The sequence below is a fragment of the Coregonus clupeaformis genome, unplaced genomic scaffold, assembly GCF_020615455.1.
Source record: "Coregonus clupeaformis isolate EN_2021a unplaced genomic scaffold, ASM2061545v1 scaf0817, whole genome shotgun sequence".
Classification (NCBI taxonomy): Eukaryota; Metazoa; Chordata; class Actinopteri; order Salmoniformes; family Salmonidae; genus Coregonus; species Coregonus clupeaformis.
Genome location: NW_025534272.1, coordinates 75,517 through 100,000, shown reverse-complemented (window position 1 = coordinate 100,000; position 24,484 = coordinate 75,517). Strand labels below are relative to the sequence as shown.

Here is a 24,484-nt window from a genome sequence, read left to right as displayed (position 1 = left end):
GCCGCCTTAGGAAGTAGAGATGCTGTTAGGGGCCATCTTGACAAGAGAGGTGGGTGATGTTGTTGGTCCCATGACAAGTCCTCTGTGATGTGAACGCAGAGGAACTTGAAACTCGTGACTCTCTCTCTACTGCAGTCCCGTTGATTTGGATCGGGGGCCATGTTCCCACCTCTGCTTCCTGAAGTCAACAATCAAACTCCTTTGTTTTGCTGACGTTGAGGGAGAGGTTGTTGTCATGACACCACAATGCCAACTCACTTACTGTACCTCCTCCCTATAGGCTGAATCGTCGCTGTTGGTTATCAGGTGTCGTGCGAAGCCACAACGTCGTAGGTGAACAGGGAGTACAGCAGAGGGCTGAGGACAAACCCCTGGGGGGCCCCTGTGTTAAGAGTCAGTGTGGAGGAGGGGTTGTTGCCAATCCTCACAGCCTGTGGTCTGCCCATCAGGAAGTCATTAGAGAGACAGAAAGTGAGAGAGCTTATGAGAGATCCGAAGGCATACTGTCAATGGTTTAATCATGTGTACTTATTACATATCTACCTGTGGCATTCAGTTGAGGATGGTTCAACTTTTGCAGAGCTGCTGGTTGTTAAGATAGACGACCCGGCTGGCAGCCTATTTAGTTGGCATGGAGCCGCAACAGTTGAAACGGAGTGAAAGGTTAAGGTGCAAAAAGATTGTTGAATTCATTTTACAGTGGAGGTGACAAAGAAGATGATGTATTTACTAAATATAGAACTGCAGGCCATGAACAAAATAGGAAAAACGACTTGCCTGATAGGAATACATAACCTTGACTGGAGGACAGAGGCAAAACACAGCCCAGGAGAAAACGCCTAGAAACTCAAGCGTCTATAGTAACAGCATGTTACCTGTTACTAGACTAGACAAGCAGCTCTCCGTAATGAAGAGATTAGAACGCCCAGGGATCCTAACCTGTTACTAGACTAGACAAGCAGCTCTCCGTAATGAAGAGATTAGAACGCCCAGGGATCCTTAACCTGTTACTAGACTAGACAAGCAGCTCTCCGTAATGAAGAGATTAGAACGCCCAGGGATCCTAACCTGTTACTAGACTAGACAAGCAGCTCTCCGTAATGAAGAGATTAGAACGCCCAGGGCTCCTTAACCTGTTACTAGACTAGACAAGCAGCTCTCCGTAATGAAGAGATTAGAACGCCCAGGGATCCAAACTAAGGACATGCCATACCCTATGCTGGCACAAACCAATAAGGGCCTGGAACACTCGAAAGTCAACATTGCACAATTGATATTACAATGGCTAGTACTGAACACGTTAATGAAACAATGCATGTGTCTGATAAACAACTAAACAACCAAACAGTCTAAACGTGAACATGACTGGTGCGTGTGCAACAGGGGTGGTGAGTAGCCTAGACAGGTTTGCGATACCAAACGATACCAAACAAAGAGAACATTATGTTGAAAAAGACCACGCACTTTACTTTACTATTAAATAAACAAATACTTTTTTTTCTTCTGAATGATAAAAACAGTTTTTGGAGTGTGTGTAATTTACTACAAATAATGCATTTGTTTTGTGGCCAGTTAGCGATTTATGCTCATGTTAGCAATTGTCGCTAGCAAGGTTGCTAAGTGCACCAAAGAAATTAATCAAACAAGGTCACTTGTTGCTGATATAACATCAACAAGTGTTGATTTTATCTTTGGGGTTTTAACTAAGCTTCATTCTCTAGTTAACTACCAGCTGAACAGGGAACCTAGCAACAAAAACGAGCACTGTCTTTCCCACTATGCTTTTCTGGGGAGTTTCTCACAGTTTAAAAGTGCCATTTAGTCCAAGGCTCTCTGGTCTCTCCGTCTGGGAAACTGCCCCATAATGTGTTCCATATCTCCATAGTAAGACCCTGTGTTGTGTATTGCAGCTGTGTGATGTGGAGGAGGACTATGAGTACAGCGTCCAGTTCAGTAAGAACAACCTGGGCCTGGGATTCACTATCACCAGCTCCATGGGGAAGCAGAACTCTGGGGTGCACGTGAAGAGCATCGTGAAAGGCAGCGCTGTGGACCAAGACAATCAGATACACATTGGAGACAAGATCTTAGCTGTGAGAACATTCCCTCTCTCTCTCTCTCTCTCTCTCTCTCTCGCTCTCTCTCTCTCTCTCTCTCTCTCTTGCTCTTTCGCTCCTCTCTCTCTCTCTCTCTCTCTCTCTCTCACTCTCTCTCTCTCTCTCTCTCCTCCTCTCTCTCCCTCTCTCTCGCTCTTTCGCTCCTCTCTCTCTCTCTCTCTCTCTCTCTCTCGCTCTTTCACTCCCCCTCTCTCTCTCTCTCTCTCTCTCTCTCTCTCTCTCTCTCTCTCTCTCTCTCTCTCTCTCTCTCTCTCTCTCTCTCTCTCTCTCTCTCGCTCTTCTCTCTCTCTCTCTCTCTCTATCTCTTCTCTCTCTCTCTCTCTCTCTCTTTCCTCCTCTCTCTCTCTCTCTCCCTCTCTCTCTCTCTCTCTCTCTCTCTCTCTCTCTCTCTCTCTCTCTCTCTCTCTCTCTCTCTCTCTCTTTCACTCCTCTCTCTCTCTCTCTCTCTCTCTCTCTCTCTCTCTCTCTCTCTCTCTCTCTCTCTCTCTCTCTCTCTCTCTCTCTATATATATATATATATATATATCCTCTCTCTCTCTCTCTCTCTCTCTCTCTCTCTCTCTCTCTCTCTCTCTCTCTCTCTCCCTCTCTCTCTCTCTCTCTCTCTCTCTCTCTCTCTCTCTCTCTCTCTCTCTCTCTCTCTCTCTCTCTCATCCATCTTTCTCTCATCCATATTTCTATCATCCCTGTCTCTTCCTCTCTCTTTCCCCCTCCCTCCTCCTCTCTCTCTTCAGGGTGGATGGTGTAAGCCTGCAGGACTGCAGTGAGCAGAGAGCCCTGGAGGTCCTCAGGAAGACGGGCCAGATAGTCAGGCTGAGGCTGATGAGGGGAGGGCCTCTAGGATGGGTGAAACCATGAAGTGTCCCCCCTGCTCCTCTGGAGCCTACATCCACACCCGTACAGAGACAGGGGAAGCATGGCCAGACAGACCAGACCGGGTTCATCAAGAGGTCAGATATTGATTGATCAGCAGTTGTCACAAAGTGCTTAATGATTTTTTACAACAGACCATAACCCAGACATTCATTCAACGACTGTAGCGTTCCACTGGGCACAGACGTCAATTCAACTATCTATTCCACGTCGATGCAATGTAATTTAATTGAAAACAACGTTGATTCAACCAGTGTGTGCCCAGTGGGATGCATCTACTTTCCTGTCTTCATACTCAAGTTATAAACATACATTGTTAACTCTGTGTGTGTGTGTGTGTGTGTGTGTGTGTGTGTGTGTGTGTGTTTTGGGGCCACAGGAAGACAAATGTCTCTCAGTGAGATGTCCAGAAGAGCCAGTATGGTGTACTCTGAACAACGACTAGACGCCAGAACCGGTACATATTTGCACGTGTATCTGTACGTGTGTGTGAGTGTGTGTGAGTGTGTGTGAGTGTGTGTGTGTGAGTGTGAGTGAGTGACATATTTGTATGTGTGCTCACACCTATTCTTAGTCCTTTGCAGTCAAATGTTCAGACAATGCTAATTTCATGTTATCTCTTGACCTCCCTGTGGTTTATATTGAGCTGTTTGAGTTCTTTACAGGAGGTTAATGTAAATCAACTGTGATTACTGGAAGGCTGTTAGAGGTAGAGACTGTTCTTTATAGGACGCTAATGTGTGTGTGTGTGTGTGTGTTTGCGTGTGTGTGTGTGTGTGTGTGTGTGTGTGTGTGTGTGTGTTTGCGTGTGTGTGTGTGTGTGTGTGTGTGTGTGTGTGTGTTTGCGTGTGCGTGTGTGTGTGTGTGTGTCTGTGTGTGTGTGTGTTTGCGTGTGCGTGTGTGTGTGTGTGTGTGTGTGTGTGTGCGTGTGTGTGCGTGCGTGCGTGCGTGTGTGTGTGTGTGTGTTTGCGTGTGTGTGTGTGTGTGTGTGTGTGTGTGTGTGTGTGTGTTTGCGGCGTGTGTGTGCGTCGTGCGGTGTGTGTGTGCGTGTGCGTGTGTGTGTGCGTGTGAGTTTGTGCGTGTGTGTGCGTGTGTGTGTTTGCGTGTGCGTGTGTGTGTGTGTGCGTGTGTGTGTGTGTGTGTGTGTGTGTGTGTGTGTGTGTGTGTGTGTGTGTGTGTGTGTTGAAGGTGTGAAGCTGATGGCAGCAGAAGAAGAGGAATTGAAGAACAGGTGGCAGGCTGCTCTGGGACCCAGATACCAAGTGGTTGTACGTCTCATGCTTATTGATTTCTCTCAATATTCTTTACACATATTATCATATATTAGATCAGAATGTGTAACGACTGACGAAACGCTTGTTCCAAAAGTATATCGGTCTGTCTACAAACGCATTACCTCTACCTCTGGCTTAGTCAGCTGTGCAGAGGAGAATCTTATATGGAAGTATTAACCCTAATATCCCTCCCCTTCCCAGGTGTGTCAGCTAGAGAGGTTCAGTGAGACCAGTGGTCTGGGCATCGTATGGAGGCCAGGGCAGTACACCACTACCTGTGCTCCGTCTTACCTGAGGGGCCTGTCGGACAGAGCAGGAAGATACACACTGGAGACCAGATACTGGAGGTGGGACGGACTGATTGATTGACATCCACGCATTCATTTGTTTGTTCATTCATTCATCCATTCATGCATTCATTAATTTGCGCATTCATTATTTTGTTTGTTGGTTCGTTCATTCGTTTGTTCATTATTTCATTCATTTGTTCATTGGTGTGTTCATTAATTAATTATTTGTTCATTCATTCATTGTTTTGTTCATTAATTCATTTGTATATTTGTTCATTCATTTGTTAATTAATTCATTAATTTGAACATTCATTCATTGGTTTGTTCATTCATTCATTGGTTTATTCATTCAGTTATTCATCCATCCATCCATCAAATGGACTATTGACCCTGTTATGCTATGATGTAGCTACATACAGTACGTTCAACATGTTCGCTGACCAGACTAGCTTCTCCCCTCTCCCAGGTGAACGGCATCCCTCTGATAGGAGAGACTCACCGAGAGGTGATCAGCATTCTGAGAGAGCTGCCTCTGTGTGTTTGTATGGTGTGCTGCCGCATCGTACCTCCACAGCTACGGGACACTGACCATGACGATGGTGAAGATGTACAGCTCCCCCTCAAAGAGCTACTGGCTGAGTTCAATGACAAGGTAGAGAGGATGGGGATGAGGGGGGGATGGAGGGGGTGATGGGGGGATGGAGGGGGATGGAGGGATGGAGGGATGGAGGGAGGAGTGATGGAGAGATGAGTGGGGGTTGGAGGGAGTGACGGAGGGGGTGATGGAGGATGGAGGGGGGATGGAGGGAGGGAGTGATGGAGGGGATGAGGGGGGTGGAGGGGAGTGACGGAGGGTGATGGAGACGGAGGGGGTGATGGAGGGATGGAGGGGGGTGATGGAGGGGGGATGGAGGGGGGATGGAGGGAGTGATGGAGGGGAGTGATGGAGAGAGGTGGAGGGGCTAATGGAGGGATGGAGGGTGCCGGAGGGATGGAGGGGGGGATGGAGGGAGTGATGGAGGAGGTGGAGGGGGTGATGGAGTGATGGGGAGGAAGTGTACACTCATTCACTCCCCTCATGGATGTACAAGTAGCAGTGTTTTATCATTAGTATTAAAGGAAACACATAGAAAGGACATTCACAACATGTAAAAATGTAACACATTAAAGGAATGAAATGGTGTAAGAAATCTTGGTGGGACCAATCCAATGCCTTTGAATCCAAGTGTACACTATTTCTGAGAGAGAAGGGTGGAGAGATAATCAATCAGACTGCAGCCGGGGGGTGTAATCTGAGATGTGCCCTAAAGATGCGTCTCAAATTGCACTCTATTCCATTTATGGTGCACTGTGGGCCCTGGTCAAAAGTAGTGCACTACCTAAATAGGGTGTTATTTGAGATGTGCCCTAACTCTCTCTCTCTCTCTCTCTCTCTCTCTCTCTCTTGCAGTCCCAGTATGACCAGCCCTGCTGTCTACTTCCTGGTTGTAACAACATGGATTGTGGGAGTCGTGGTTTTAATAAGCCTGTGTCTCCTCCTCTGGCCATGTGGGAGAGAGACAGTCAGGTGATAGAGCTGGTGAAGGGAGAGGGAGGCCTGGGATTCAGCATCCTAGACTACCAGGTAAGACTGTGGTGCACTCTCAACGGTCTAATGTCAAGCTTCCTACTCTCCTCTCCTTCAACTGCTTTGGATCACTAGTAATGTTGACCAGGAGACGAGAAGAGGATGGTGGTCCAAAGAGTGGATCCTTTGGAAAGACAATAAAATAGATGAACTGGGAGGCGAAACAATTTTAGTCTCTCCTTTGTATTGCATTTCCCTTTGGGATGACATTACCTGTGAACTGCTGTTCACATATTCCTTATATTGTCCCCCCTTCCCTCTCCAGGACCCAGAGGATGCCTCTAAAACTGTCCTGGTGATCCGCTCCCTAGTCCCTGGTGGCGTGGCCGACTCAGACGGCCGCTTGCTGCCCGGTGACCGGCTCATGTCCGTTAACGACGTGGACCTGGTCAGATCAACGCTGGAGCACGCAGTGCACGTCCTCAAAACCACCGGCTACGGCACCGTGCGCATCGGCGTCGCCAAGCCGCTATCGGTACGACAGTTACCCAAAACACTCTGTATACTGGAGCTACAACAAGGGGTGGCCCACCGTCCTCCTGTATAGCTACTGGTTGTGCAGGCTTTTACTCCAGCCCTGCTCTAACACACCTACTCACCCAGTGGTTGATTGCAGTCCGTCACTGTTAAATTCCATTTGTGGTTAGATTGTGGACCCCAGGAAGAGTAGCTGCTGCTTTAGCAACAGTTTAATGGGGATCCTAATAAATACTAAACACTAGATTGGGGTTAGACATAGGGGTGGGCGATATGAGCTAAAATTCATATCACGATATTTTCCACTGTCCAGACGATATCGATATGATATCACGATATATGACGTAAAAAAATATGAATCACATTTTAATATCCCTTCTTGGTTAAATTATATTAGTTAAGGAAAAATATGTATTTGAACCTTATATAACCAGAAAGAGTGAGGCATTGGACCGTATGGACCTGAAAAGTTTTATTTGTATTGTGCAAACATGCATTCCGTAAACATGAGGTAGGTAGGCCTATATATATATATATATATATATAATTAGATATTAAGTAAAATTAAATAAAAAATAACAGGAGATAAAGAAAATAAGGTAATTACAAATTCAAATACGTGTGTTTGTTTTGGCTACGGTCCGTAGATATGTAAAAACTAACCGTTTGAAACTAAACCTTTCAAGCCTCAACCATCAATTATCAACAATATCAACAAATCTTCACTAGAACTTTCTTCACAAGTTCCGTGCCAGGAATACCAGCATGTTGACTGTTTCTGGCTTTAGTGCTGCTCCCTGTGACATGTCACCACATTGCCCCCCAGTGCTGAATGCCCTCTCAGAGGGGGCACTTGTGGCAGGGATGCATAAGTATTTCTTTGCCAGACAACTCACCACGTGGAAAATTAGATCCGTGAAATCGCCACCACTCCAAAGGATCAGACTCGCTGTCTGCTGCCGTTGCCAGAATGTAGCTATTCAGCTCTTGCTCAATGATCTGCCTCTCTGAACATGAGGCAGGTGCACTGCTGGTCTGCTTAAAGAAGCTCCCAAGGCTCTTCTTGGGCTTCTTGCCTGATTGATGAGCAGTGGAAGCTTCTTTCTCCCTGTCAGTGTGATCCTCTGCAAGAGACGATTTTCCCAGGGCTGTGTTCTCCACCAGGAGGGCTTCGGTCTCTGAGGCAGCTCTCACCTTAAAAATGAAAATAATTAAACTTTATTTGTATAGCACCTTTCATACATAAAATGCAGCCCAAAGTGCTTTACATTTGAAGCAATAAAACAAGAACAAATGAATAAATACCTTAATGTCCTCCAGTTTCTCAGCGGACATGTACCTGGTCTTGAACCTTGGATCTAGAAAGGTAGCCATGGAGAGCAGCTCATCTGTTGCAGGGTCAGTGTACTTGTTATTCAAGTAATCAAGAACCTTGATCTTGATCTCTTTGGTCAGTTCTGTATCGTCCTTGCTCAGATTTAGAACCTCTGCATTTAACAGATTGATGACAGGCTTCAAATAGGACACGCTCAATACGCTTCTCCTGACAGGGCATCTGTAAAGTCCTGGAGTGGCTTCAGTGCTGCTGTGACTGATTCCAAGACCTGGATGTCTTGCCAGGTAGGTACAAGGTGCCGTGTCTTTTTGTCCCCCTGCCAGGACCTGTGTAATGGCCTTTTCCTGCTCCAGGACTCTTTCCATCATTTTCAGACGAGATCCCCACCTTGTCGGAGATTCTGTGATGAGCTTGTGCAGGGGCAGGCTTAGTTCATTCTGTGCTGTCATCAGGGCCTTCTGCTTTTTCCAGCTGTATGAAACGTGCTAACCACCTTTTTGCAAACCCCTGTGGCCCGGAAATCGCACACCCCTGTGGCCCGGGAGCGTTTTGGACACTCCTCTCTGGAAATTGGGAATAAGAAATCAAAATAATAGGGTGAAAAATAATCGAATCACAATACAATAATAATTAATAATAATGCATTTTTTATATAGAAATCACAATACAATATAACTTTTAATCTTTGTTTGAGGATTTACGGCATTTACATTCAACTGTTACACATTTTACAAATCTGATGTGCTTAGATTTAGCCTACGGTACATGGCTGATGTGAGCTGTATTTTTTCTTAATAATAAGCATCATACAGGGTAGGCCTAGGCTACAGTCCTGAAACTTACCAATAGCATTGTGCAGCCTGTGTCCGAAACATCCAAGGTTTGCCCACTTGTTCAGCTGCAATGCCTTGATCATGTTCGATCCGCTGTCGGTCGTCATACAAACTTGACGCGACTCTTTTAATCCCCCAGGACGACAGTATGTCCCTCAGCCCACCTGCAATTATTTCCCGGTGTGGTCGTCTGGGAAATAAGACGTCTGTAGGCACTTACTTTTCAGTTTCCAGTCACCGTCTATGTAATGGATTGTGAGGCTTATATAAGGTTCTGTGGTACGACTTGACCATAGATCGGCAGTAGTGGAGAAGAATGGAATGTTATTTATCTCACTGTAAACTCTGTCCCAGCATTCTGTGTAAAGCTGTGGCAGGCATTTTTAGCTAAAATATTTGCGGCTCGGGATCTCATATCTTGGGTCCAGAGTTTGAATCAACTTTCTGAACCCCTCTTTCTCCACAGTTTGAATCGGTACCATGTCCTTCGCTATGTGATTTGTAATCGCAGCTGTGATGTCTATCCATTTTTTTGCTCGTCTTCTCATAGCAAGTACCGGCAGCAAATGATGATATAATTGATTGTTGAGTGCGAGTCTGGCTTGTCTTGGGCGAGCTCCTGGGCTTACTGTCTCACGCATTCTGGTGCATTGTTCATACTCACGGACATGTATGTTTTTTAAGTGATTGAACAGGTTGGTCGTGTTTCCACCTTTTGCTAAGACAACACGACGACACAACTTGCATAGGGTAGTATTTTTGGTCGGGGTCGGAGATTTTAAAGCCAAACCAGTTCCAAACAACAGAGGTGCCCCCCTTTCTTCTTAACCAATTTATCCTCCTGCTCTTGAGCAACATCAATTTCTGTGTTTTCGCTCATCCTGGATTGTAAAAGTTTTCCCCCAATAGTTAACCTGCCTCCCTAACTGCAGCTGCCTGCACACTTCTTTGTTGCTAGCACTACATGCGTGCAACAAGTGCATGCGACGTGCGCTCATAAAAATAGGTCAACATATTAACATACATTCTTTTATTCGTAAGAACCAAGAAAGGTTGAATAAAAAAAAAAAAAAAAAAAAGATGTAGCTACTTAGTACTATCACTCAGTTGAAATTTGGAACAAAAAATATTGATGCAAAATTCGAATTTATGAATTCTGAATAAATCGCGGTATCCATGATATTGCTAAATCCATATCATGGCGCGGCACAATACCGGTTTTTACTATCAAACCGGTATATCGCCCACTCCTAGTTAGACATGCTTTTAGTAGTTGGTGACTCACTGGAAATATGCAAGGCTCTACATGCTCTTGTTTGGGAAAAATCTCACCTCGACCAGCATAAAACAACAATGAGAGTAGTTGATATCTACCACGGTAACACAGTCAATACATGTAGTTCATATCTACCACGGTAACACAGGCAATACATGTAGTTTATATCTACCACGGTAACACAGTCAATACATGTAGTTTATATCTACCACGGTAACACAGTCAATACATGTAGTTTATATCTACCACGGTAACACAGTCAATACATGTAGTTAATATCTACCACGGTAACACAGTCAATACATGTAGTTCATATCTACCACGGTAACACAGTCAATACATGTAGTTAATATCTACCACGGTAACACAGTCAATACATGTAGTTAATATCTACCACGGTAACACAGTCAATACATGTAGTTTATATCTACCACGGTAACACAGTCAATACATGTAGTTTATATCTACCACGGTAACACAGTCAATACATGTAGTTTATATCTACCACGGTAACACAGTCAATACATGTAGTTTATATCTACCATGGTAACACAGTCAATACATGTAGTTTATATCTACCATGGTAACACAGTCAATACATGTAGTTTATATCTACCACGGTAACACAGTCAATACATGTAGTTTATATCTACCACGGTAACACAGTCAATACATGTAGTTCATATCTACCACGGTAACACAGTCAATACATGTAGTTCATATCTACCACGGTAACACAGTCAATACATGTAGTTTATATCTACCACGGTAACACAGTCAATACATGTAGTTTATATCTACCACCGTAACACAGTCAATACATGTAGTTTATATCTACCACCGTAACACAGTCAATACATGTAGTTTATATCTACCACCGTAACACAGTCAATACATGTAGTTAATATCTACCACGGTAACACAGTCAATACATGTAGTTTATATCTACCACCGTAACACAGTCAACATGTAGTTCATTTCTGACCACAGTGTGTTGTAACTCTGCTCTAGTCGGTTGTTGTTGTTGTCTTAGTAACAGTAGAGCAGCAGAGAGAGCCTCTTGTTACAAACCTGCTGAATATTTCATGATGTTGAGAGATGAACACAATGCCTGACCACACTACTAGAGAGAGGGGGGAGGAGAGAGAGACTAGAAAGAGAGAGGGGTGGGGGGGGAGAAAGAGCGAGACAGGGAGAGAGAGAGAGAGAGAGAGAGAGAGAGAGAGAGAGAGAGGTCCAATTCACAACCACTCTCTTTACCCTGTTAGCTTCAATGCTAATTCGGTCAGACCAGATCTCTCTCAGGCCTATATTCCTCTCCATTGTCTCCAAACCCTTCACCTCTGACCTTTCACCTGTCCCTCAGATCGAGTGTTGTGTCCTGGAGTCCATCCCGGAGTCCATCCCGGAGTCATCAAGGTCGTCCAGAGACGAGACCCGGTCGTCATCGAGAGATGAGAATGATACTCTCTGCTCAGCCGGGATGCTAGCCTCCTCCTCACAGCAGGCGCACGCTAACAGCTACGGCTCACAGCAGAGGAACAGCCAACCGTGCTACACACTAAAGGTAAGAAGCCTTCCTAAACAGTCAACAGTGACGTCACCACCTCAGGGTTAGCTTTGCCTTGTCTACTGTAAGGACCGAAATAACTTGGAACAAGAAGCAGTGCTCACAATACTAACTCTAGAAAGTACGTTTTGCTTTATTAGTGTAATAAAGAACCCGGAATCATGTGGAAATGATGGGGTGAACAACAAACTGTAGCCCACTAAAGAGAGAAACGAGCAACAGTGGTTGTACGCTAAACGCAGGCAGCCATCTCGCTCTCTGGAGCAATAGCCACAGCTCACCTTACTGTTAGCTACAGTATATTTTCCAGTCCAGCTAATGGAAAGATATTAGTGTAAACTGTGTAAATAGGAACTAGCCAACCTCGGGTAGGGAGGGTCTGTTTTGATCCTCCAACCCTTGGAGAAGTGGCCTATTCCCCAATTTTGTTTATACTTCAGTAAATATTGTTCACAGGCTGCCGTACTTGGCTCCTGTGTCGTACTGACCTGTAGATAGGTCACTGTTCCCTCTATAGCTTAGTTTATTTCCGGTGTTTAGAGTCATTCGGCCAGCTGGATCAGTGTCATTGGGCGAGGCTCAGAGAAAGTGTTTGTTTATTTCCGGTGTTTAGAGTCCTTAGGCCAGCTGTATCAGTGTCATTGGGCGAGGCTCAGAGAAAGTGTTTGTTTATTTCCGGTGTTTAGAGTTATTCGGCCAGCTGGATCAGTGTCATTGGGCGAGGCTCAGAGAAAGTGTTTGTTTATTTCCGGTGTTTAGAGTCCTTAGGCCAGCTGTATCAGTGTCATTGGGCGAGGCTCAGAGAAAGTGTTAGTTTATTTCCGGTGTTTAGAGTCATTCGGCCAGCTGGATCAGTGTCATTGGGCGAGGCTCAGAGAAAGTACTAGTCCCTAATGTCTTCTCCATTGTGAGGACATTCACAATCATTCACTGTCCGACATTAAAACACTCTGCAGGTTTTTTGTTTTTCGACTTTCACTTAAATTACACTGAATCAGCCAATGCTTCCACTCAAACTTTAAGGTTCCCAGTGTTGATTATGGGAACCAAACATGCTACCGTAGACCTATTCTGAGGACAACACAGCAGCTCTCTTGGTGTCCCTAACTGCATTCTGGAAAGCTTGTAGACCCTGCTAAAATGGACAGCAATACATTGGACACAGCAGTTAGGCTACTGGCTCATGCCCTTCATTCATCCGTTTAAATGGCATTTTCTCCGTCCATCCTTCCTTCCATTCATTGATTGATTTATATTTTCTTTTATCTTCCTCAGGACGAGAAATCGCTGCGTCATTGCTTCGGCAGCAACATGGAGGACGGCGATAAGCTCCTGGCCCTGCCCCCTTCTTTCGGCAGCCATTTTGAGAGGACAATCACTGTTGTCAGGGGCAACCGTAGCCTTGGTATGTTAATAGTGTTTTTAATTGTGGCGGGGTGTCTGTGTGTGTACATCGTCGGCATGGCGATACTGGGCGGAGAGGATGAGAAGCTGATAATCGAGGGAAGTCGAAGATTTTTTCAGGAGTTGAGGTGAACAGTGGCGTTTCATAGAGAGATATCTGTAAAAGGCTTATTGAATTTATAAAGTCGTATTGAATTCAATCAAATTGAATACGTGAGAGAAAGAGAGAGAGAAAGAACAGAGGGGAAGAAAGAGGAAAGGAAAAAAACACAAAAGTTGACCAGCACTTTTTATTAAGGGCACCATGCAATGACTGAGAAAGAGAGAGTGGACTTCTGTTAAGAAAACCCATATTGATGACTGAGAAAGAGAGAGTGGACTTCTGTTAAGAAAACCCATATTGATGACTGAGAAAGAAAGAGTGGACTTCTGTTAAGAAAACCCATATTGATGACTGAGAAAGAGAGAGTGGACCTCTGTTAAGAAAACCCATATTGATGACTGAGAAAGAGAGAGGACTTCTGTTAAGAAAACCCATATTGATGACTGAGAAAGAGAGAGTGGACTTATGTTAAGAAAACCCATATTGATGACTGAGAAAGAGAGAGTGGACCTCTGTTAAGAAAACCCATATTGATGACTGAGAAAGAGAGAGTGGACCTCGGTTAAGAAAACCCATATTGATGACTGAGAAAGAGAGAGTGGACCTCGTTTAAGAGAGTGGACCTCAGTTAAGAAAACCCATATTTGATGACTGAGAAAGAGAGAGTGGACCTCGGTTAAGAAAACCCATATTGATGACTGAGAAAGAGAGAGTGGACCTCGGTTAAGAAAACCCATTACATTACATTGTCATTGTCACTTTAATGACAGGAAGGCCAGTGACAACAACACAGTCAGTCAGTAGCAACACATAAAGAGTTTATCTATAGATTTGTCAGCAACATGGTAGGATTACATTCATGTTATTGATTTGGTCAATTTGTCACTTTAGAGAAGTCCGTTTCCAGACTATGGAATCCATTTGTAATGTGTTGATCCATTGGGACTACAGAATGTTGTGAGCATTTTGTTGTTATTTTAGCACTAAAGTGTATTTATATATTATTACCTTGCCTGACACCTTACCAACATTAGATGTTAAGTGCTGTGAAAAAGAGATAAAGCTTAACATTTATAACTATATATATATATATATATATCTCTTGCTGTACTATCTATGGTAGGTTTTGTCAGTTTTGTGTGAACAAAACGTGATAACCCAATGTTCTTTGTGAACTCACCTTTTGTGAGAACACATGTGAGAATGTTGTGAGAGAGTTGTGAGAATCATAGTTTGTGAGAACATGTGTTTTGTTAGGACTCGTCGTTTGTTAGAACACAGTTTGTGCGAACACCGTTTATGTGAACGTCTCGTTTGTTTTAGCACGTAGTTTCTTAGAACAGATGGTTTGTGAGAACATTTGTAAGTCTGTGATGTTTTTCTTGCCTTGGAGAATGCATGGTGTGTTGTTTCATGTAGCTAGTCTTTTGAAAGATAAAGACAAATGCATGGTGTGTTGTTTCATGTAGCTAGTCTTTTGAAAGAGAAAGACAAATGCATGGCACTTTAGTACATGGTCGTTTGAGACAGTTTCTTCACAAACGGGTGAAACTACTTTAACTCATTTATACGTCAACATTTCTTTGTTTCTGTCTTTTGTGGTCTTGTGGATTCTTTTACTAGCCTGTTATTAACTGGTTGTCAAAATGTCTTGTCTTATGGAAATATACAGACAAAGTAATCGGTTAAACCAATGATAGTTGATGTGATATTATATTACCCCTATTTTTAATCTTGAAAGATTATATACAGTTGCAGTGAAGGAAAGTGCTATGTATTCATGCGCCTATCAGAACGGCTTCTCTAGCTCCGATGATTACTTTCATTGTAGCTTCTTCACCTCAGAGGTCTACGACTGCAGCTGTTGTCGTCCACGTGGTTGTAACCTCCATGCACTATGATTGTATTGTGATTTGAATGTAATGAGAGAGAAATAAATAAAAAATCAATAAACTATACATTTGACCATACATAACTTTTCGAAAGTCATTTATTTATTTTTTTGATCTACCTTCAAATTGTGTACGCTCATAGTGTGGCGGTGTAGTCCCCTTGTTGGTAGATGGGATCTGACTAGTGTGTGTGTGCTATGCACTCCTCCGAAAGTGTGTGTGTCCCGTTGTGTGTAGTCCTACATGTATGCTTCCGTGTGTGTGTGTGTGTTGACGTGCGCATTCGTTCCCTGATGTACATAAGCACAGTTGCCACAGTGTGTGTGTGTGTGTGTGTGTTACCCTTGCTAAATACTAGATAGCCAATGCAAGCCTCTTATAGCCGTGTTTGCGTGCGACTGTCTTCCTTCATTTAAGTGTTCGTTTAATCTTCCTAACACCCTTTTTGACCATGTGACACTGAGGTGTGTGTGTACGTGTGTGTGTGTGTGTGTGTGTGTGTGTGTGTGTGTGTGTGTGTGTGTGTGTGTGTGTGTGTGTGTGTGTGTGCGCAAGCCTGCTGTTGTCTGTGAGTTTTGGCATTAGTTCAATTTTGGGGGTTAAACCCAACAGTTACCTGTTTCCCCACCTCCACCCTGTATGTGTGTGTCTGTGCGTGTGTCTGTGTGTGTGTCTGTGTGTGTGCGTCTGTGTGTGTGTGTGTGTGTCTGTGTGTGTGCGTCGTGTGTGTGTGTGTGTGTGTGTGTGTGTGTGTGTGTGTGTGTGTGTGTGTGTGTCTGTGAGCGCGGATGGGCAGGCGGGGGGGAAAGGTGTCCTTGTACAACTACATAGGCCCCAATTCAATCAGATAAAGAGAAACCCCACTGTGGGGTCACTCAGAGCATTAACTCTATTATTTTAGGATTATTGGAGGTGTTAGCTGTGTTAAAACATTGAGATTATTATTAGTGAGTGTTAGCTGTATTAAAACATTTATATTATTAGAGGTTTTAGCTGTGTTAAAACATTTATATTATTAGTGGGTGTTAGCTGTATTAAAACATTTATATTATTAGTGGGTGTTAGCTGTATTAAAACATTGAGATTATTATTAGTGGGTGTTAGCTGTATTAAAACATTGAGATTATTAGAGGTGTTAGCTGTATTAAAACATTGAAATTATTGGAGGTGTTAGCTGTATTAAAACATTGAGATTATTGGAGGTGTTAGCTGTATTAAAACATTGAGATTATTGGAGGTGTTAGCTGTATTAAAACATTGAAATTATTGGAGGTGTTAGCTCTATTAAAACATTTATATTATTAGAGGTTTTAGCTGTGTTAAAACATTTATATTATTAGTGGGTGTTAGCTGTATTAAAACATTTATATTATTAGTGGGTGTTAGCTGTGTTAAAACATTGAGATTATTATTAGAGGTGTTAGCTGTATTAAAACATTGAGATTATTATTAGTGGGTGTTAGCTGTATTAAAACATTGAGATTATTAGAGGTGTTAGCTGTATTTAAACATTGAGATTATTGGAGGTGTTAGCTGTGTTAAAACATTGAGATTATTGGAGGTGTTAGCTGTATTAAAACATTGAAATTATTGGAGGTGTTAGCTGTATTAAAACATTTATATTATTAGAGGTTTTAGCTGTATTAAAATATTTATATTATTAGAGGTTTTAGCTGTGTTAAAACATTTATATTATTAGAGGTTTTAGCTGTGTTAAAACATTTATATTATTAGAGGTGTTAGCTGTATTAAAACATTTATATTATTAGAGGTGTTAGCTGTATTAAAACATTTATATTATTAGAGGTTTTAGCTGTGTTAAAACATTTATATTATTAGAGGTGTTAGCTGTATTAAAACATTTATATTATTAGAGGTGTTAGCTGTATTAAAACATTTATATTATTAGAGGTGTTAGCTGTATTAAAACATTTATATTATTAGAGGTTTTAGCTGTTTTAAAACATTTATATTATTGGAGGTGTTAGCTGTATTAAAACATTTATATTATTAGAGGTGTTAGCTGTGTTAAAACATCTATATTATTAGAGGTGTTAGCTGTGTTAAAACATTTATATTATTGGAGGTGTTAGCTGTATTAAAACATTTATATTATTAGAGGTTTTAGCTGTGTTAAAACATTTATATTATTAGAGGTTTTAGCTGTATTAAAACATTTATATTATTAGAGGTTTTAGCTGTGTTAAAACATTTATATTATTAGTGGGTGTTAGCTGTATTAAAACATCTATATTATTAGAGGTTTTAGCTGTATTAAAACATCTATATTATTGGAGGTTTTAGCTGTATTAAAACATTTATATTATTAGAGGTTTTAGCTGTATTAAAACATTTATATTATTGGAGGTGTTAGCTGTATTAAAACATGTATATTATTAGAGGTTTTAGCTGTATTAAAACATCTATATTATTGGAGGTGTTAGCTGTATTAAAACATTTATATTATTAGAGGTGTTAGCTGTATTAAAACATCTATATTATTGGAGGTGTTAGCTGTATTAAAACATGTATATTATTAGAGGTGTTAGCTGTATTAAAACATGTATATTATTAGAGGTGTTAGCTGTATTAAAACATTTATATTATTAGAGGTGTTAGCTGTATTAAAACATGTATATTATTAGAGGTGTTAGCTGTATTAAAACATGTATATTATTAGAGGTGTTAGCTGTATTAAAACATCTATATTATTAGAGGTTTTAGCTGTATTAAAACATGTATATTATTAGAGGTTTTAGCTGTATTAAAACATCTATATTATTGGAGGTTTTAGCTGTATTAAAACATCTATATTATTAGAGGTTTTAGCTGTATTAAAACATCTATATTATTGGAGGTTTTAGCTGTATTAAAACATGTATATTATTAGAGGTTTTAGCTGTATTAAAACATAAACACCTTGCAAGCTGTTCTTCTCATGGACAGTATGTATTGACACTAAACCACACTAGTCCTGAAATACTTCCTGAGTGAACCCGCAGTGGAGATTTCCTTTATCTTGCGCGTGGGAGTGTGTGTGTGTGTGTGTGTCATCTGTGTGTGTGTGTGTCTGTGTGTCTGTGTGTGTGTCTGTCTGTGTGTCTGTGCGTGTGCGTCTGTATGTGTGCGTCTGTGTCTGTGTGTGTGTGTGTGTGTATGTGTGTGTCTGTGGGTGTGTGTGTATGTGTGTGTATGTGTGTGTCTGTGTGTGTCTGTCTGTGTGTGTGTGTGTGTGTGTGTGTCTGTGTGTGTGTGTCTGTGTTTGTCTGTGTGTGTGGGTGCGTGTGTGTCAGTGTGTATGTGTGTGTCTGTGTGTGTCTGTGTGTGTGTGTGTGTGTGTGTGTGTATGTGTGTTTGTGTGGTCTGTGTGTATGTGTGTGTCTGTGTGTGTGTTGTTGTGTGTGTATGTTGTGTGTCTGTGTGTGTGTCTGTGTCTGTGTCTGTGTGTGTGTCTGTGTCTGTGTTCTGTGTGTGTGTGTTTGTGTGTCTGTGTGTGTGTGTCTGTGTGTTGGAGTATGACTACAGGTAATGTCTGTGTGTTGGAGTATGACTACAGGTAATGTCTGTGTGTTGGAGTATGACTACAGGTAATGTCTGTGTGTTGGAGTATGACTACAGGTAATGTCTGTGTGTTGGAGTATGACTACAGGTAATGTCTGTGTGTTGGAGAATGACTACAGGTAATGTCTGTGTGTTGGAGTATGACTACAGGTAATGTCTGTGTGTTGGAGTATGACTACAGGTAATGTCTGTGTGTTGGAGTATGACTACAGGTACATGTCTGTGTGTTGACAGGTATGACAGTGAGTGCTATAAAGAGCGGCTCAGGGATGTTGATCCGGTCAGTGGTCCATGGAGGGTCTATCAGTCAGGATGGCAGGCTGGGGGTAGGGAGACACTATCCTGGCTATTAACGGAGAACCCACCACCAACCTGACCAACGCTGTGGCCAGAGCCATGCTGAGAAGACACTCTGTTATAGGGCCAGACATAAGGTAAGGGACACACACACACGTATAGAATACTGTATATACAAACATTCACACCAACCACCAACCCGACCTGACCAACGCTATGCCCAGAGCCATGCTACACAGGCATTCTGTTATAGGGTCAGACATGAGGTGACCAGGACACACCCTCAGACTCAGACCCCAAACTCTCCTGTCTTTCCTATTATGTTCAGGATCCTTTAACGTCCTGTTTGTATATTTTATATACATTTTAGATCTCCTTCCGCTGATCAGTGCTACTGTTATGAGTGAGTATAGCTGGATGTATTATAATCACACTGGTCTGTGTTGTCCATGGTCATACGTATGGACCAAAACCATCTCCAAAGGCATCTGCTTGACCATCATTCAACAGCTCCAACACATCACCGTTGCAGCATGTTTGTAATGACAGCTTCATGACAGCTTCATTATTGCGTAGTTTCATCAACTCTCTTAGGACGTTTGTCTAAACGACACAAACACAGTCACACCTACATCAACTACATCTCTCTCTCTCTCTATCTCTCTCTCTTCTCTCTCTCTCTCTCTCTCTCTCTCTCTCTCTCACCTTTCACCCCTCTTTCTCTCTCTCTCTCTCTCTCTCTCTCTCACCTTTCACCCCTCTTTCTCTCTTTCTCTCTCTCTCTCTCTCTCTCTCTCTCTCTCTCTCTTCTCTCGCTCTCTCTCTCTTCTCTCTCTCTTTATCTCTCTCTCTCTCTCTCACTCGCTCTCTCTCTCTTTCTCTCTCTCTCTCTCTCTCTCTCTCTCTCTCTCTCTCTCTCTCTCTCTCTCTCTCTCTCTCTCTCTCTCTCTCTCTCTCTCTCTCTCTCTCTCTCTCTCTCTCTCTCTCTCTCTCTCTCTCTCTCTCTCTCTCTCTCTTTGTTTCTCTCCCTCTCTCTCTCTGTTTCTCTCCCTCACCTCCACAGTGTAACGTTCATCCCCTCGTCTCTGGTAGAGGAGCACCGTGCCTCCATGGCCCAGCAGCCTCTGTCATCCATTATGGTGGACGGCCCCACACCCTGCCCCCTGACTCCCTCCCCCTACCCCGCCTGGACGTCCAACCCCCTCCCCGCCTGGACGTCCAACCCCTTCCCCTACTCCCGGCTCCCTTCCCCTACCCCGCCTGGACGTCCAACCCCTTCCCTACCCGCCTGGACGTCCAACCCTCTACCTACTTCCTACCTCCTGGAGCCCCAGATACAGCCTCAACAGGTCCAACTCCAGCTCCAGGTCCAGCTACAGCCCCAAGGCCTCAAGGATCACCTCCACCCAAACCTGTAGTATCAGTTACAAGTCCAGATCCAGTCTCAACCCCAACCAAAGGCCCACCCAGACCCCCACCCCCAGACAAGAGGTAAGATCCTATCGTGAAACTTGAAAATGTGAAACAAATAAACGTAAAACCTAACACCTAGCCCCAACCCTAACACCAACCCTAACCTCAACCCTAATCCTCATCCCTAACACCTGGCCCCAACCCTAACACCAACCCTAACCTCAACCCTAACCCCATCCCTAACCCCCTAACCCCATTCCTAACCCCTAGCCCCAACCCTAACACCAACCCTAACGTCAACCCTAACCCCATCCCTAACCCCTAACCCCAACCCTAACCTCAACCCTAACCCTCAACCCCAACCCCAACCCTAACCTCAACCCTAACCCCTAACCCCAACCCTAACCTCAACCCTAACCCCTAACCCCAACCCTAACCTCAACCCTAACCCCTAACCCCAACCCTAACCTCAACCCTAACCCCTAACACCAACCTCAACCTAACCCCCCACACCAACCCTAACCCCAACCCTAACCCCTAACCCCAACTCCCCAACCCCTAACCCCAACCTAACCTCACCCCTAACTCCCTACTCCTCCTAACCCCCTAACCCAACCCCTAACTCCTAACTTCTAACCCCTAACCCCATCCTAACCCCTAACCCCCATCCCTAACCCCTAACCCCAAACCTAACCTCAACCCCACCTAACCCCTAACCCCTAACCCTAACCCCAACCCCAACCCTAACTCCTAACCCCAACCCTAACCCCTAACCCCTAACCTCAACTCCTAACCCCTAACCCTACCCCAACCCCTAACCCTAACCCCTAACCCCAACCCTAGCCCCAGCTCTAGCCTCAATCCCAGCCTCAGTTTCTCAGCCACAGCTCCAAACCAAAGGTCAGCTTCAACCCCACCTCAAGCCCTTTCTCAAGCCTCAGCTTCATACCCAGACCCAGAAAGCAAACTGTATTTCTAAACATTCATGTGGTATAGAAGGTTAATTTTAGACTAGCCTATATATTTCAGTACTGTGTCATGTCAGAAAAATGAATAGATACTCTCTCTCCCTCTCTTTCTCTCTATTGTTCTCTCTGCTTTCCCCTCCCTCTCTTTCCTCCCCCTCCCCCCTCTCTCCTCCCCCTCTCTCTCTCTCCCCTCTCTCTCCTCCCCTCCACTCTCTCTCCTCCCCTCCACTCTCTCTCCTCCCCCTCCCCTCTCTCTCCTCCCCCCTCTTCCTCCCCCCTCTCTCCTTTCTCTATCTGTATCTCTACTACTGCTGTAACATGTTGTAATGTTCCTCTCTCTCTCTGTGTGTGTGTGTGTGTGTGTGTGTAGATATGGCTATAACTCAATCTAATGGGCTTACTACCACACACACACACACACACACACACACACACACATACACACACACACACACAGTCTATGGTGTACTTTAAACATATTCATGAGAAAACACACACTCTCACACACATAATGTACACATACACACGCACACACACATACAATTGTACACATAAACACCCACCCACACACCCCCCCACACACACACACACACACGCACACAAAGTCTATTTGAAACATATTCATGGGAATTCACACACAACCACCATGAGACTGATCTGTGTGCAACACTAAACCATGACCCCGGCAACAAATGGGTTTTTCCCCAGGAAATGTCTTTCTTAAAATGTTGCAGTTTCTTGTTTAATATTTACATTTGAAAAACCTTTGGGGGGGGCAAACATTTGTATATACAGTACCAGTCAAAAGTTTGGACACACCTACTCATTCCAGGGGTTTTCTTAATTTTTTGTATTTTCTACATTGTAGAATAATAGTGAAGACATCAAAACTATGAAATAAAACATATGGAATCATGTAGTGACCAAAAAAGTGTTAAACAAATCAAGATATATTTTATATTTGAGATTCTTCAAATAGCCACCCTTTGCCTTGATGACAGCTTTGTACACTCTTGGCATTCTCTCAACCAGCTTCACCTGGAATGCTTTTCCAACTATCTTGAAGGAGTTCCCACATATGCTGAGCACTTGTTGGCTGCGGTCCGACTCATCCCAAACCATCTCAATTTGGTTGAGGTCGGGAGTTGTGGAGGCCAGGTCATCTGATGCAGCACTCCATCACTCTCCTTCTTGGTCAAGTAGCCCTTACACGCCTGGAGATGTGTTGGGTCATTGTCCTGTTGAAAAACAAATGATAGTCCCACTAAGCCCAAACCAGATGGGATGGCGTATCGCTACAGAATGCTGTGGTAGCCATGCTGGTTAAGTGTGCCTTGAATTCTAAATAAATCACAGACAGTGTCACCAGCAAAGCACCCCCCACACCATAAGCACCTCCTCCTCCATGCTTTACAGTGGGAAATACACATGCGGAGATCACCCCGTTCACCCACACCGCGTCTCACAAAGACATGGCGGTTGGAACCAAAAAATCTCAATTTGGACTCCAGACCAAAATACACATTTCTACCGGTCTAATGTCCATTGCTTGTGTTTCTTGGCCCAAGCAAGTCTCTTCTTCTTATTGGTGTCCTTTAGTAGTGGTTTCTTTGAAGCAATTTCGACCATGAAGGCCTGATTCCCACAGTCTCCTCTGAACAGTTGATGTTGAGATGTGTCTGTTACTTGAACTCTGTGGAAGCATTTATTTGGCCTGCAATTTCTGAGGCTGGTAACTCTAATGAACTTATCCTCTGCAGCAGAGGTAACTCTGGGTCTTCCTTTCCTGTGGCGGTCCTCATGAGAGCCAGTTTCATCATAGCGCTTGGTGGTTTTTAGACTGCACTTGAAAGAAACTTTCAAAGTTCTTGAAATGTTCCATATTGACTGACCTTCATGTCTTAAAGTAATGATGGACTGTAGTTTCTCTTTTGCTTATTTGAGCTGTTCTTGCCATAATATGCACTTGGTCTTTTACCAAATAGGGCTATCTTCTGTATACCACCCCTACCTTGTCACAACACAACTGATTGTCTCAAACGCATTAAGAAGGAAATACATTCCACAAATTAACTTTTAAGAAGGCACACCTGTTAATTGGAAATGCATTCCAGGTGAAGCTGGTTGAGAGAATGCCAAGAGTGTGCAAAGCTGTCATCAAGGCAAAGGATGGCTACTTTGAAGAATCTCTAATATAAATAATATTTTGATTTGTTTAACACTTTTTGGTTACTAGCATGATTCCATATGTGTTAGTTCATAGTTTTGATGTCTTCACTGTAATGTAAAAAAATAGTAAAAATAAAGAAAAACCCTTGAATGAGTAGGTGTTTCCAAACTTTTGACTGGTACTGTATATGGTTGGTAGATAAAGTCTATATGTTATGTTACTCCAGGGTCCGTGTGACTAAAATATTTAAATAAACGTTTTACTGTCTATAAAACATATAATCTTTTCCTTGTAGCCTACTCCCCTAAACACCCACCCGTACCTCCGAGGAGAGGAGAGGTGTTAGTGTGGATGGCGTGAGAGAGGGGGGGAAGAGAGAGGAGGAGGAGGTGAGAGAGGAAGAAGGGAGAGAGAGGAGGATGAGATGTTGCTTTATCCTACTAACCTCAGTTGGGGTCAGCCTAGAAGGTTAGTAACGCTGCTATCCTGGTTTAGTTTAATGCTGTATTACAAAGTTAATAAACACACACACACACACACATACACACACACACACTAATGTTGGTTGGGCAAAACACAGACACACCCCTGTTTATCCCTGTCTGGTTGCCAGTCTCAATCTCTCTCTCTCTCTCTCTCTCTCTCTCTCTCTCTGTCTCTCTCTCTGTCTCTCTCTCTGTCTCTCTCTCTGTCTCTCTCTCTCTCTCTCTCTCTCTCTCTCTCTCTCTCTCTCTCTCTCTCTCTCTCTCTCTCTCTCTCTCTCCCTCTCTCCCCCTATCTCGTTCTCTCTCTCTCTCTCTCTCTCTCTCTCTCTCTCTCTCTCTCTCTCTCTCTCTCTCTCTCTCTCTCTCTCTCTCTCTCTCTCTCTCTCTCTCTCTCTGTCTGTCTGTCTTTCTCTCTCTCTCTCTCTCTCTCTCTCTCTCTCTCTCTCTCTCTCTCTCTCTCTCTCTCTCTCTCTCTCTCTCTCTCTCTCTCTCGCTCTCTCTCTCGCTCTCTCTTTCTC

At 43.5% G+C, this 24,484-nt stretch overlaps 1 protein-coding gene across 1 annotated transcript in view; it reads left to right on the top strand.

Moving 5' to 3' along the window:
• Positions 1 to 24,484, top strand: part of LOC121559056 (multiple PDZ domain protein) — a 64,778-nt gene that overhangs the window by 17,161 nt on the left and 23,133 nt on the right. Inside the window, 13 exon segments of the mRNA XM_045216838.1 lie at positions 1,911 to 2,093; positions 2,853 to 2,963; positions 3,245 to 3,254; positions 3,370 to 3,447; positions 4,179 to 4,258; positions 4,466 to 4,508; positions 4,511 to 4,611; positions 5,021 to 5,206; positions 6,005 to 6,178; positions 6,447 to 6,656; positions 11,470 to 11,670; positions 12,949 to 13,205; positions 19,994 to 20,297. Coding sequence (XP_045072773.1) covers positions 1,911 to 2,093; positions 2,853 to 2,963; positions 3,245 to 3,254; positions 3,370 to 3,447; positions 4,179 to 4,258; positions 4,466 to 4,508; positions 4,511 to 4,611; positions 5,021 to 5,206; positions 6,005 to 6,178; positions 6,447 to 6,656; positions 11,470 to 11,670; positions 12,949 to 13,205; positions 19,994 to 20,297 — 1,938 coding nt within the window.